At 42.6% G+C, this 13,774-nt stretch overlaps 1 protein-coding gene across 1 annotated transcript in view; it reads right to left on the reverse strand.

Moving 5' to 3' along the window:
* KIRREL3 (kirre like nephrin family adhesion molecule 3) overlaps positions 1-13,774 on the reverse strand; it is a 733,484-nt gene that overhangs the window by 165,902 nt on the left and 553,808 nt on the right. The window contains exon 5 of the mRNA XM_088657681.1: positions 3,989-4,146. Coding sequence (XP_088513807.1) covers positions 3,989-4,146 — 158 coding nt within the window. The remainder of the gene's footprint in view (positions 1-3,988; positions 4,147-13,774) is intronic.

A 13,774-nucleotide genomic window follows, 5' to 3' on the forward strand; every position in this document is an offset into this window, starting at 1 on the left:
TTGAAATTGCCACTGCAAAACAGGGCCGTCATGCTGTGCTTTTAAAATCCGTGGTCCCCCACTCCCACCCTCGCACCTCACATCCACCTTCTTTCTCCTGCAGCTTTGGTACACAGCAACCCGTTGGCCATTTCCTGAGAGATTGCTGATGGCAGGAGAAATGAAATGTCTTAGGATTTGGGTGCAATAAAGCAAGAATCCTCCTATAATACTGCAGGCAAATCAGATGGCGGTGAGAGAAAGGTCACGCCGCTTATGCAAATCAGATGCTGGATTCTCTGATAGCAAGCAGAAGGCCTGGAGGATGAGGCTGGCTAATGCAGATGAAGCTGCAGGCAGGCAACAGAGGCGGCCTGGACCAGAGCATGCTGCAGCTAGCCAAGGACTGAAATCCAAGAGACGGTTTGTGCATCTTATTTTGCAAAGGAAGGCTATGGGATTTTGTTTCTGCCTTCCTCTCCTGCCCCTGATCCCTGGCCAGTGTTAGTGTAAACTGATCAATATGCAAATCAGCTTTTCGAACAACCTCCCACCATCATGAGACTGAAAACCCACACTATGTTCACTAACAATATGATAAGGTTGCTGGGCTTTAGTCATTGTTCGCTCTGTGAAAATGCACTGAGTGTGTTCATGGCTGCTGGCTGCATTCAAGATTCCTGTGCATTCATCAGAAGGTAAGAAGGTGTCAGGAAAGGATTGTGGTTCAGTAGCAGAGCATCTACTTTGCACACAAAAGGTCCCAGGTTCAATCCCTGGCATTTCCAGGCAGGGCTGGGACACACCACTGTCTGAAATCCCGGAGAGCCGCTGCCAGCCAGTGTAGAGAGTACTGAGCTATGTCTTTGACTCAGTGTAAGGCAGCTTCCTATGTTCCTAACAGATCATGCACATACACAAATGTATGCATATAGGCTGGATAGCTCAGTTAGTAGAACATGAGACTCTTGATCCCAGGGTTGCGAGATCAAGCCCCACATTGGGTTAGATATTCCTGCATTGTAGGGGGTTGGATTAGGTGATCCAACTTCCAACTCTTCCAATTCTACAATTCTATGATTCTATGCATGTAGGGTCTCTGTGCGGTTGGAGACTCAATTCAGGGTCCCTAATTGCACATGGTCATTTGAGCAAGACTCTTGTGACAGCCTAAACTGGGTTCTTAGATTATAGGTCAAAGTGCAACATGCTGCTGCAAAAGGGACCTGCACAATTAGGGATGTTTGAAGGCATTGCTTTCCTTTCTGCCCTGTATTAGCCGCATGCAGCACTGTTTCCATTTTGCTTCAGTTCGGCTTCTGCCAAAAACTACTTTATGTACCTCACTGACCTCTGTGACAAAATTACACAATTTACATAGCTTATGTAATGAATTATGCAAATTACATGAACTACATAAATTACATTGTTGTTACATTATTCCACTCCATTCATTTTAGTGCAAGGAAACATGTTGCAAATGGGGAGGGATATGATCAATTACATATCTCTCAACTGTGGACTGAAAGCAACCATGGCAAGAGGATCTTAGCAACTGAGATGGAGAGTAAGGAATCAGGCAGTCTGTGTACTTTCTTGGAAAGGCTGTACCCCAGAGCATCCACCTTGCATGTGGAAGATCTCAGCATCTTTAGGTAGGGCCGCTGAAATTCTGGAGAGCCATTGCCCATCAGTGCAGGAAGCACTGAGCTAGGTGGAACCATCTGACTTAGTCTGACTTCATCTAAGGCAGCTTCCAATGTTCCTACGTCTGTCCCTAGGAAAGGCCAGGTTAGTAGGTACCAAGGATAGGGCCTTTTCAGTCGTGATCCTACATCTTTGGAATTCCCTCCTCCAATAGTTTCCTTTAGCCCCCTATGGGTTTCAAACAGATCCTTTGAACTTTTTTTTTATTCCATCAAGCTTTTCAAATATTTTGCAGCTGGCTCACTACATTTTAGCCAGGTGCTTTTTAATGGATTGTTTTTAATACTTGTTGCATTAATGTTTCAATCCCAGTTATTTATTTTCTAACTGCCTTGTGAGGGCTTGGCCCTCAAAGGTGGGATGCAAAGAAGATGCTCTACCACTAAGCTAGGGCCTTTCTCCAAATATTTGGATAGAAATCTGCACTCAGAATGTAGCAAAAACTTCAAGATGGCCAAAGACAAAGTTGTGCTTGAAAGGTATGAAGGTGATATGGGCATCTCAGTGATTGTTGCATATAAATACAGAGAGGTCACTGTGGTTTCTTTTGCTCCCTGTGCTCTTGCACTTCTCACCTGCCTGAGAGGCACCTTGGTGGCGTTTCCAGCAGAAGAATTTTCTTTTCATTGGAAACAAACTCTTAGAAACTAATATAAATGCTGCACTTGGGCACAGAACACTCTTTGAGAAATTGTAGCCTGGTGTCAAGCTCACAGCAGGGGACATAAGGAGGCTACACAGACTGGCTAAGGCCTCCACAACTGCACTGGAGACCATTTTGCCCTGAATAATGTTTATTTTGTCAAAATGCTTGCTTTAAAAATTCTGTTCCTGTGCTCGCTTGCAATCCATTTCACCAAGCTGCCTGCCTTCACCTCTGCCCATATGCAGATGCAGTTTCAGGCCATCTGAGAAAGCTTGTAATGTTATTGCTGTGATTAAAATGCACTGGCAGCCTTATAACTGATGTTGCTCAGGAATTCTAAGAAACAAACAAACAAAGACGACTTCAGTTTTGAAATTAGTGGTTTAAATCCATGCAGTATTGAAAGGTTCGGTCTACCATCTTGAGTCAAAATGGTATCCATTTATGTATCTAAACAAGGGTGAAAATATGCTCCTTGATCTCAGAAAACATGTTGCTAAATTTGGTTACAAGCTGTCCAAATGCGCTGCAAACAGAGAAACAAAGCACTTTTCAAAATACATAGTAGAAGGGGAGTTTCTGATCATTAGTAAAAGAATAATCATTTCCCTCTCTATATTTATTAGTATAGAGTGCCCTTCTCTCTATACCAATTAGTTTCTGGGCTGAATTCAGTGTGTTGGTTTTGACCTATAAACACTATGTGGCTCAGGAGCTCAATACCTCAAGGGCCTCTTTTCAGTGGCTGGGCTTTTATATGTGTGTGTGTGTGTTTTTTAATCATCATTTGTTATGACCTTGGAGATCTGATCTCCCTCCTCTACCTTTCCCCTCTCCTCTCCTTTTCTTTTTCAAGAGGGGTGACCCTACTAACATTTACTGTTTTTGGTGCAGCAGAATCTAGAAGCACCTTAAAGAAAAATGGATTTATTATGGCACAAACTTCAGTCCATCAGATGCATGAAGTGTTATCCTGAGCGACAGGACACTTGGTTTGTGGCAATGGGGATTGTAAACAGTGAGGTCAGAGGGAAATGAAACACAGAAAAGTACAAGCATTAATAATCATGTAATTAACTATGGCCATTCACAGTTTGTATCCTGGCAATTAACAGATACAGTAAGATGTTTAAGGGAAAAAAATCATTGGTCTCCATTCAATTCAATCCATAAACTTCCTGCTGTATTGTGATTTAGCAGACCTAGAATTCTAGTGTTAAGCAAATTAACAAATACAGTGTAATAAAAAACCTCCTTCCTCAATTCAATTCACAGCTGGTAGCATCAAACTCTTGATGTGTTGTAACTCAGCAGACCTGGAATCCTAGTGTTGTGAGACAGGGAGAATATCTCTCTGTCCCACCCTTAAAGTCCTCCCAGTCTAGGATGTGAAGGCATTTGAGACAACTTAGCTAAGCGGGTCTGGACTGGGTCAATGCCTGGTTGAAAGACCCATTGGGAATGCTATATATGGAACCTTGAGTTCCATGATGGAAGATTGTAGAAATATATTTTTTTTTACTAATAATGTGACTTGAGTTCTCCTTGTGAAGGTTCATCTCTAGATCAGCCAAGACATCACCACCTGGGTGGGCCTTAGCTGTCCTCTTTGACACCCACCCCGACCCCAATTCCAAATATCAGGCTCTTCCTTACCTTGGAATAGGTTGCTCCATTTATTACTTCTCCTCTCCTCATCCAAATAATGGATGCTGCTGGTTTAGCATTGTCTGCGTGGCAGGTCAGATTCAGAGGATCTCCAGCTCGCAGACTAATGACGGGCCCTCCGATAATTATGGGATCATCCGGAGGCACTGTAAAGGAAACAGAGCCTGGTACAATTTATGAGCTTCAAAACAAAACCCACCAGATTAGAGAAAGGGCAGGCTATACCGATCCAAGAGAATAAGCATGACACAATATGCTGAAATCCACACTTGATCTGCAGAATGAATCAGCCAAGCTGAGGATGCATAAAGAAGAAAGAAAGATTGCTTCTGGCAGACTCAGCACTAGCCATGTCGCCAACAGTACAATAGCAAGGTGCTGTACAATAGGGGTGCATTGAATTATAGTTTCATAATAAGGCACTTCATACATGGAGAACTTGCTGTAACCCAATAAAGAGATGTACAGAAAAGGATTTAAAGCACATTGTATATCATGCTTTGATCACATATTTGTTCACCCATTCAAGGCATTTGGTTAAAGGGTGATTCAGAGGGTGACTTTTCTCCCAACTCAATACTTTTTGTCTGGGGCTGCTGTTATTCTAGTGCACACAATTCCTGATTTTTCAGGTCAAAATGAAAAATGTGCATTTATTTGGGAGTGAACCATCCAGAACTTGAAATGTGTGCTTTTGTGGAAGAAAAGCTTCCATTGTGCAGGGTGTGAATTCCAGTTTGGTATGCGAATGTGGAAACTAAAACATGGGGGAGGGATTTATTGTAGATTATGAATACAGAATTTTTATTTAGTTTAAAAATAATATGAAAAAGGTTTCTGTGGTTAGCTGGATTACCCTTTGGAGTGAACGGGGAATGCTGAACATGGCTGCTTATTTCTCCCACTTGCTCAGCCCCACCCCCTTTCTTTATTTTTGTAAAAAACCCAAAAGATTGTAAGAATGTGGCTTCACATGTTACAACAAAACAAGGAGAGGGAGAGGAAATGTGATGTAAGTGTGCACCCTCTTATTCTGTTATGGCAAGAGTGATTTGGACTTACTGTATTCCCAGTACAGCTTACATGGGCTGTACTAAACTGGAAGGGTGAACATGTGAAGAAGTTGAATCATATTCAGTTTGATTGATTCCTGCCTCCTAGTATTTATTCATTTACTTACACATGTTGTGACAAGTTCATCATCCCTGCCAAGGCCCATAGTTGTCTTTAAGGGAAATTCCCTTATGCTGAATAGGCTTCCTCGCGAGAAAAGGGAAAACTAGACAGCTATGCCAAGGCTGCCAGGATCCTCACAGCCCCAGAGAGTGAGTCTTATCTCCAAACAGTGAGTCCCTTACTCTTAACATTTGGGTCCTCTTTTCATCACTAGATCCTGTTTTTGTAAGGCTGCTTCCATAACAAACTTCCTACAGCTCTCCTACCTCACCACTCAAGTTGCCAAATCCAGATCCTGCTCTTTGTTGTTGCTTCTAACCACCTCCTCCTTTTTGCTAAAACTATTCTCATGATCCAACCTTCTTTCTGCCTTCTGTCCTCCACAGCTCCAGGCTCCTACCCTCTTTGCCCAGGACTGTCTCAGCCGTGTCTGAGGATCAGACCTGCAGAGGCAAAAAGATTCATCACCCCGGGTATTTAGGAGAGGAGGGTGGATGGTATTTAGGAGAGGAGGGACATGCTCTCCACCAGGGGCGTAGGAAGACAGGGGCGGTGGGGGAGGGCCGCCCTGAGCGGCGCGATCCCAGGGGCGCCATCGCGGCTGCACGCCCCGCCCCCAAAATGCACGCCCCGCCCCTGCGCACGGTGCGTCCCACCCCCAAAATGTGCATCCCGCCCCAAAACATGTGGCTCGCCCCCAGAACGCACGCCACATCCCTGGGGGCAGCACGCCTGCTCTCTGCCCCCGGTGGCAGAGCATGAAGCTCCGCCGCTGCTCTCCACCAAGGCTGTTGGTTGAAATCAATCATATTTAACAGCGTAAGGTATTTAGGTAACAAAGAATCTGATTTCCTTCTAATACATTACTAAGTGTGCCAGCTTATTCCACAGACGTTCTATTACTGTTTCTACACTAGACATTTATGGTATCTGCAGGTAGTCGACAGACAGTTTAGGCTTGGGATGGGTTTTCTTTGCCGAACCTTTATTGTCTGAGCAAGCTTTAGATATGAAAGCAATAACATATTTCCTCCACTTTATTTATTTACTGCATCGCTGACGGGCTTCTCCTGCTGAGGTTCACACATATTACTTTATGAAGGCCGGGGGCAATAGCCGTCATTTAGTCCAGCATGCAAAGCAAGAGATTTGGTCTAAAACAAAGAACAGTGGTGTATAACTAGATTATTTCATTCTATTTGAGACATGAATCAGAGCACTGGGCGATAGCTATTGCAGCTGAAGCCGTGAATATGTCCATGTAGCTCCGTTTGTGTGTCTGTTCCAGGAGGATGTGGAGCATCAATTTTAGGTTGAAACGAAATGTTACAAAAGTCATCAAGAACCCACTGCCTAGAATCACTTCTCTGCTATTTCAGGTAATGCCTACTGTAACGTCGTAAATAGGAAGCAAGCAGTGAGAGCCCTGCATAATTCCTTAAAATTGCGAACTCGGGTGGTTGAGCGTCAACACTATTGCATGCAGAATGGCAGTACTGATAAATAAGAGGCAGGGATTAGCATGCCTGGGAGAATTCTGAGGTACTGTATGTAGAAGTACTAAATATTAGGAGGAAAAACCAAACCGAATGTGCGCCAAGCATGCTCAGTGGTTTCCAGGAGCCACAGAATGTTGGGTGTCAATTGTGCAGTTCTGTTAAGAGATAACTATACTGTGGCTTTTTGTTCCAGGTCCCACTTATCCTCTGTCTCCCCTATAATTCAAACTAATGGGATGTATCCATTGCTCTTGTGCTACCAGATGGGTGGGTTTTAAAACTGTGCAACAGAGGAAACCAAGTCAACAAACAAGTCTGAGGAAGGTACAATAAGAAGCCCTAAACCCAACTCTTCAGCAACGGTGGAAAGGCAGTTCTTTATACCTATTAGCACAATTGCAGGGACTATTTTTTAATTCTATCACCTGCCAATCCTCGCTTAATAAACAAGAGGCACGCCTCATCTCAAGGGAGGTTCTGCAGGTATCTCTCTTATCGAATCAGACTTTGTTGTGAATTTTGACTCAGATGACATCAGGGATCTTTCACCCTTCCTCTAGAAAAAACCTCCATCATTCAAATTGCCATCTTGACAGCTTGCTAGGAGTGTGTGTGTGTGTGTGTGTGTGTGTGTGTGTGTGTGTTTGTGTCTCCATCCCACATTACAGGCACAAAAAAAGAAAGAAAAAATAGCATTTTCAGAGAAGTTGAGGCCTGGAGAGTTTATAGCACCCATGTGCCACTGAATTCTTACACTGCCATATATCTACGTGTCTTTAGATTTATAATCCACTCTTTCCACATAGGCTCAGAGCAAGCAGCAACATTATAAAAACAAGCTAACACCATAAAATTAGTGATGGGCGAATTCCCCTTGGTTGCCTCAAAACACATTTTTTAGAGCTTTCTGAGACATTTTTTTTTTAACAAAAAAGCTTTAAGGTTGTTTCCCCCCCCCCAGGTATTCTCAAGCAAAGCTTAGAGGAAAACGAACAAACAAAGGAAGGCGCACCCCTTCCTTTTGAGTTGCTTCTACCCTCCTCATAAACAGCACCTCCATCTTTCAGAAGGGAGGAGGAATAAGAGTAAGCAGTGCTGGGGGGAGGTTGCTAGAAAGAAGGGAAGCATTTCCAACCTCTCTTTATATGAAAGGAACACTCCCAGGCATGTTCAAAAGTGTCACTTCCTGCAGGTAATGTGGGGACTGGAATTTGCTCTGCCTCCAGATTCAGACTCTGTTTTGACCCAGAACAACCTCATATCCCTCAACCGTCCTGTTTTAAGTGGGACATCCCAGAATGAAAGAAGCCATCCTGGCTTCTGATTGGATCCTGGAATGTCGAGTATTTTGGTCCAGTGCTCTGGTGCGAGTCAGCTGGCTCACATCAGAACACCAGACCAAAAAACTTTCTTTTTTTTGTCTCACCCTTTTGTGGAATCAGCTAGCTCCCGCGAGAGCTCGGGACCAAAAAAGGAGCGGGTTGTTGGAGGGTATGCCACATTTTAAAAGATCTCTAAATGTGGGCAAATCTCTAAATATCAGTTTCTCATTTTTTTCAATCTTTTGTTCTTCACATCACTTTGCAATTTTTAAAAAAGCCCTCATGAAAATTCATCAGCATTTTAGGGCAAACTTCCCCTAATGTACACATTTTTGTGCAATTTTTCCTAATACACACTTTTGCAAAGCAATTTTGTCTAATATAAACTTAAGAGCTTCCTGGCGCAGTCCAATGGCCCATCTAGTATAACATCTTGTTCTCATAGTGGCCACTCGAATGCCTGCTGAAAACCCATAAGCAGGACCAGAACACGAAAAGCATTCTCCCTTACTGTGGCTTCCAGCCACTCTCTCACTGAGCTATGGTTCTTCTCTGTGTTTACAGCCTTTCCCCCTGATGATGGGGAACTGGGGAGCTGGATACCTGGGTCAAGATGCTGTACCTGAGGTGAAATGGGATAAGATCCAGGTGGGCTTTTTGTGCTTATGTATTTTAAACTTCCAGAAAGGTGAATTGCTTATAGCACGGATGAGAACCAATTTAGAATATAAACACAAACTTTAAAAATTACACTATTAAAATAACATTAAGTCTCTTCATTAGAATACATGCGCGCACACACTTTTCTACCTAGTGAAAACATGGAGCCAATACTGGCCATAAGTGACCACCAGACGAGTGTTCAGACTTAACTAAAATATGTGTATTAGCTGTGACCGCTCACTCTAAAGTATCAGAAATTTCACAAGAAGCTTTCCATTATGGTGCTGAAATTAATCTGAAACCACTATGTTTGCTTCATGCTTCAAAGGTGGGAATCTGGATCTCATTTGTTCTGACTAGTAATATGTAGAGATGAGCAGATTATCCTCCGCTTCTTCTTGATCTTTCCTACCTGAAATTCAGCTTATCCACAAAAATTCATAAACTTAATTTTCGAAATGCGCCGAGTTCCTTCAGCTCATTTCAGACTTTTTGCCCACCGACACTGATGCATATTGCTGAAGCACGCTGCAAACAAACAAATAATATTGATGGGATTGCTTATATTATGGGTGAGGAACCTTATTTGCTCCATGGGCCAGATCCTTATTGGGCTTGGCCTCATGGGCCAAATTTAGCAGGTGGATGGGATCACCCACTTGCAATCGCATGACACCACAATAATGTTATGTGCACGACACTTTCAAGTGCCAAAGTTGGGACTTCAAAATACAGCCTTGCAAGGCACTGTTAACAAGAAGGCTTTATTCCCTTGTTTTATCAGGGGTTTCCATGGATCTCCTCCTGAAGTGATGGTAAAACACCCTCTTTTTCAGCAGGAGAGTATGATGCACACCTCCTCCGATTCAAGGAGGAGTGCACCTGAGATTTGTCTGAAAAATGGGACCCAACCCACCCACTGCTTTAGCAGGGGATCCTATGCTGGTTTTCATGGAATTCCCTGCTAAAACAATGGTTAAAACTCCTCAATTTTAGCAGCAGATCCTGATGCACAACCCTCCCTAAACAAGGAAGGAGTCTTAAAATCCTCTGCTAAAAAGAGGGTTCTTATGATTTTAGCAGGAGATCTCACACACACAGCTTTACATGGAAACACCACAATGGTTAAAAATCCCTCTGTTTCCACAGGCACTTCTGATGCACACCTCTTCCTGATTCAGGGAGGCACATTCTTTAGAATTCCCCACTATGGGGGCGGATTCCCATCATTTTAGCAGGGGGTTTCCATGCAGGCTTGCATGGAAACCCCTTCTAAAATGATGGGGGGAACCTTCTGTTTTAGCAGGGAATTTCGATGCATAGGATCCTGCAGAACTGAGCAGGATCTAAACCTTCCCTAGTGCCCATCTGATGATGTCAAGAGCAGGTGGGTGTGGTTTGAGGAAAATGGCTTTGCAAGCCAAGTTAGACCCCCCTGGTGGGAGGAAAAGTGATATATAAATGTATTAAGTAAGTAAATAATGTAGGAGCATGTGAACTGCACAAACTGAAAGCTCCAGAAAACTCTACAAACGCTGCAAATAGTAATCAGCCCTATAAATCAGTGAACTATATGTGCTCCCTATTGGAAAAGATCTCAAAGTCTTTTCTCTGGTGTGTTTAAATGTTTTTCCATCAGCAGTTCTTGAGTGGAAGTTCCACAAAACCCTCTACTGTCAAAGTCCCTGTGAATCTGGAGAGGTGCATTTGAAAGCTCATGTTATTATGTAATGTTTTTTTTTTATCATGATAAACGTAATATTTTTACTCAATGATTTTTATGGAAAACCCCAGGACCATCAGATACATTTTTATCCTTTTCTACTCCTTTCAAATCAGAAGGCACCCATCTCTTTCAGGATGTCTAAACATTGTGCTGCTGCATATAAAAAACCCCAGGGGTTACTTTTTGCAAACTTACTTTGTTTTCCATGCCTGTCATTCTATAATACGATACAGTTCTTAGTAATTCTACTGTTATGGTTTTCTATTATGTTTTGTTTGGTATTCTTTTATATATGGGTACAAAGTTTCTTTTTGAATATTGATGGTGGTCCCTTCCAACTATACAATTCTTTGAATCTATGATTCCGTGTCACTGACCATAGTAAAGAGATTGGTTGACTGAATAAGTTGAATAAGAATAAGAATAAAATGGGAGGATTCCTGTTTCATCATGTCCTGTATAGGAACAAAACAAGTGCTGGTTTTGACCTACAAAGCCTTAAACAGCTCAGGACCTCAATACCTCAAGGACCGCTTCTCTCCATATGGAACTACCTGGACCTTGAGATCACCATCTGAGGCCCTTCTTCGTCTGCCTCCTTCATAAGAGGTCTGGAGGGTGGCAACGTGAGAACAGGTCTTTTCTGCAATAGCTCCCCATTTGTGGAGTGCTCTCCCCTGTGGGGTTCGGCTGGCGCCCTCATTATACACCTTCAGGCACCAGGCCAAAACGTTCCTCTTTACTAGGCCTTTGTGTGATTAACATTCTATTCTATATCCTTTAAAATGTGTTTGTGGGAGAGGGAAAAGTGTTATTGGTTTGTTTTGTTCTTGTTCTTATTAGATGCAATCATACCTCGGAAGCTGAACTGAATCCATTCTGGAAGTCCATTTGACTTCCAAAATGTTCGAAAACCAAGGTGTGGATTCTGATTGGCTGCAGGAAGCTCCTGCAGCCAATTGGAACCCTCAGAACCCATGTCGGACATTTGGGTTCCAAAGAACATTTGCAAACTCACTTTTTGGTTTGCGGCATTCTGGAGCCAAAACGTTTGATTCTCAAGGCGTTCAACTTTCGAGGTACGATTGTATTTAATATTTCTTATCTTGTGTTTTTATGTTTCGAACCACCCTGAGATCTACGGATGAAGGGTGGTATACAAATTTAATAAAATAAATAAATTCAAAACTCAGGAGTTTTGAATGTTTGCCTAAAGAGAATTCCAGAATCATCCCTAGTAATGTATGGATGTAAGGCGGGCAGCTTATTCCTTACTGAAAGCATGATGTCTGAGGAGGAGGTTTGGGCAGGGGGCTCATTCTAGGAGTCATCTTTGTAGGACACACATTAATCCAATTGACAGGTTTTCTTCTAGGTTTTAAATACAACCACTTAGATGCTGCTAGTAATGTTAATGACAGCAATAATCTTCTTCCCTGAAAGGGACAATAATTGCTGTATGAATAATAATCAATATTTAGCTTCTTCTTAAGAGGATTTCTAAAGGCTTTGCACATTTTATTGCACTAAGTGTCGCAAAAGTATTAGACCCATTTTATGAGTCGCAGGAGAGTGGGGGAGGAGAGAAGGACTTAACCAAGGCAGGAAAGCAAGCTGAGCAAAAATCAAGAAGCAATTCCATGGTAGAGCAAGGCTCAGCAGAAACCCTTTCCTTATGTTCTCCTGATGAGTAACAGAGCTGACTACTGAGGCAACAGAGAGAGCGTAATGACTCCACGTGAGAGCTCGCAACCAAAAGGCAAGTCAGCAAAATGGACCACAGGACGACACTGGAATTCACTGCCGCAAGAAATAGTGATACCAACTATATTTAAAAGGGGATTAAACAAATTCATGGAGGATCTTGGCAGGGGCTGGGTGGTCTCCCCCCACCCTCTCTCTCTTTCTCTCTCTCCCTCCACAGAATGTTGCTTGACATGTTCACACAAACTAAAGCTGGGCAAATGTCAGGGTGATCATAGGTCCATATTGTCCCATTTTAAGCATTTTGTGTACACTTAAAAAAACAACCATAAGATGTACATTTTCAATGCTTTTCAGTGCATTCACCCATAAAATAAGCAGAGATTGTAGAAATGCTTGCTGCACTAAGTTGAATATATATATATATATATATATATATATATATATATATATATATAAATATGGGATAGTAAGGGGATGTGTCAGCATCAGATCAACATCTAAAGCTTAAGAAATTTGATTAGCTGCCTTATTTGTAGCTGTACTGAGGATTAATTATGTCTATTGCCTTTGTGCCATAAACCAGCAATTTGCACATGCATGACAGCAATCTAAACAGTAAAGCCTTTGGAAAGAGTCCTCCTTTGACTTGTTCTTCAGCAACTAGAAGCCAGAGCAAGTAGCTGGATTCCAATCCGTAGGCAAGTTTGGGAACATGTGATTTTGTCATTTTTGATGTCAAATGTGGATCAAACTAATTCCTTCTCCATCCACCACAGAGTCAGTGTTTACCAATCTCTGTGCTGGTTCAAACTCCACAACCCCCTCCAGCAGGATAGTGATGGGCAGGATTGGGAAATGTGCCGGAAAACACCCCAAGCCTGATAGTCTTACTGTGAAAAGAACTTCTCTTCCCTTCAGGAACCTCTTGGGTTCAAACGAAGTAGCTCTCCTCTTGCGCAGTTGAATACTTCTTATGCATGCTTATGAAATGGCATGCGTTTTGACTGTGGCCAACTCAGAATGTTGCTGAAGTTTTGAGAGTTCACAAGTTTAAAAAGCCTGTGGCATGCTGTGTAAGATGGCAACAGATCCAAGTGTGGAATATCCCCATCTCCCATACACTGACTGATGGAACCACCTTGTATTCTAAGCTTTTGTTTGATGCCTGTGTTGGTCTATTGGATTACCCGGGAGTTAGAAGAAGCTGATAAACAGATAAGAGTCTCCCTCGGAGAATGAGTCCTGATTACATCTTTCCAAATAAGTGGTTATCATCCCCCAGTTATTCATGTAGCTATGAATTATTGATTGGCTCCCAGCTCATTAAAGAGGAGATTCAAGTAAGGGGGAGGGGAAAATGGGATGAATAGAAATCAGCGGCAGCTCTTAACATCTGTAAGTTGGCGAAATGATGGTAACTCATTACCTCCCTATTCAAAGTCCATCAGAGGAGAAGAAGAGAGAGAGTGAGAATGAACAGAACCGTTGTCCATTATCCATTCAACGCAGACACAGGTCTGATTTTTTATTGAGAAACTATGGTGGTGGAGGCTGGCCTCCTAATTTTTAATCACACACACACATAAAAGTTAGCTCTTCCGCTGTTCATTCTGAGTTTCAATTTTTCATATACAGTATGTAAAAAGTCGGAAGACGTTGTTTCACAAAGCAGAGATCAGGT

The sequence above is a fragment of the Zootoca vivipara genome, chromosome 14 (assembly GCF_965207765.1).
Source record: "Zootoca vivipara chromosome 14, rZooViv2.hap1.1, whole genome shotgun sequence".
NCBI lineage: Eukaryota > Metazoa > Chordata > Lepidosauria > Squamata > Lacertidae > Zootoca > Zootoca vivipara.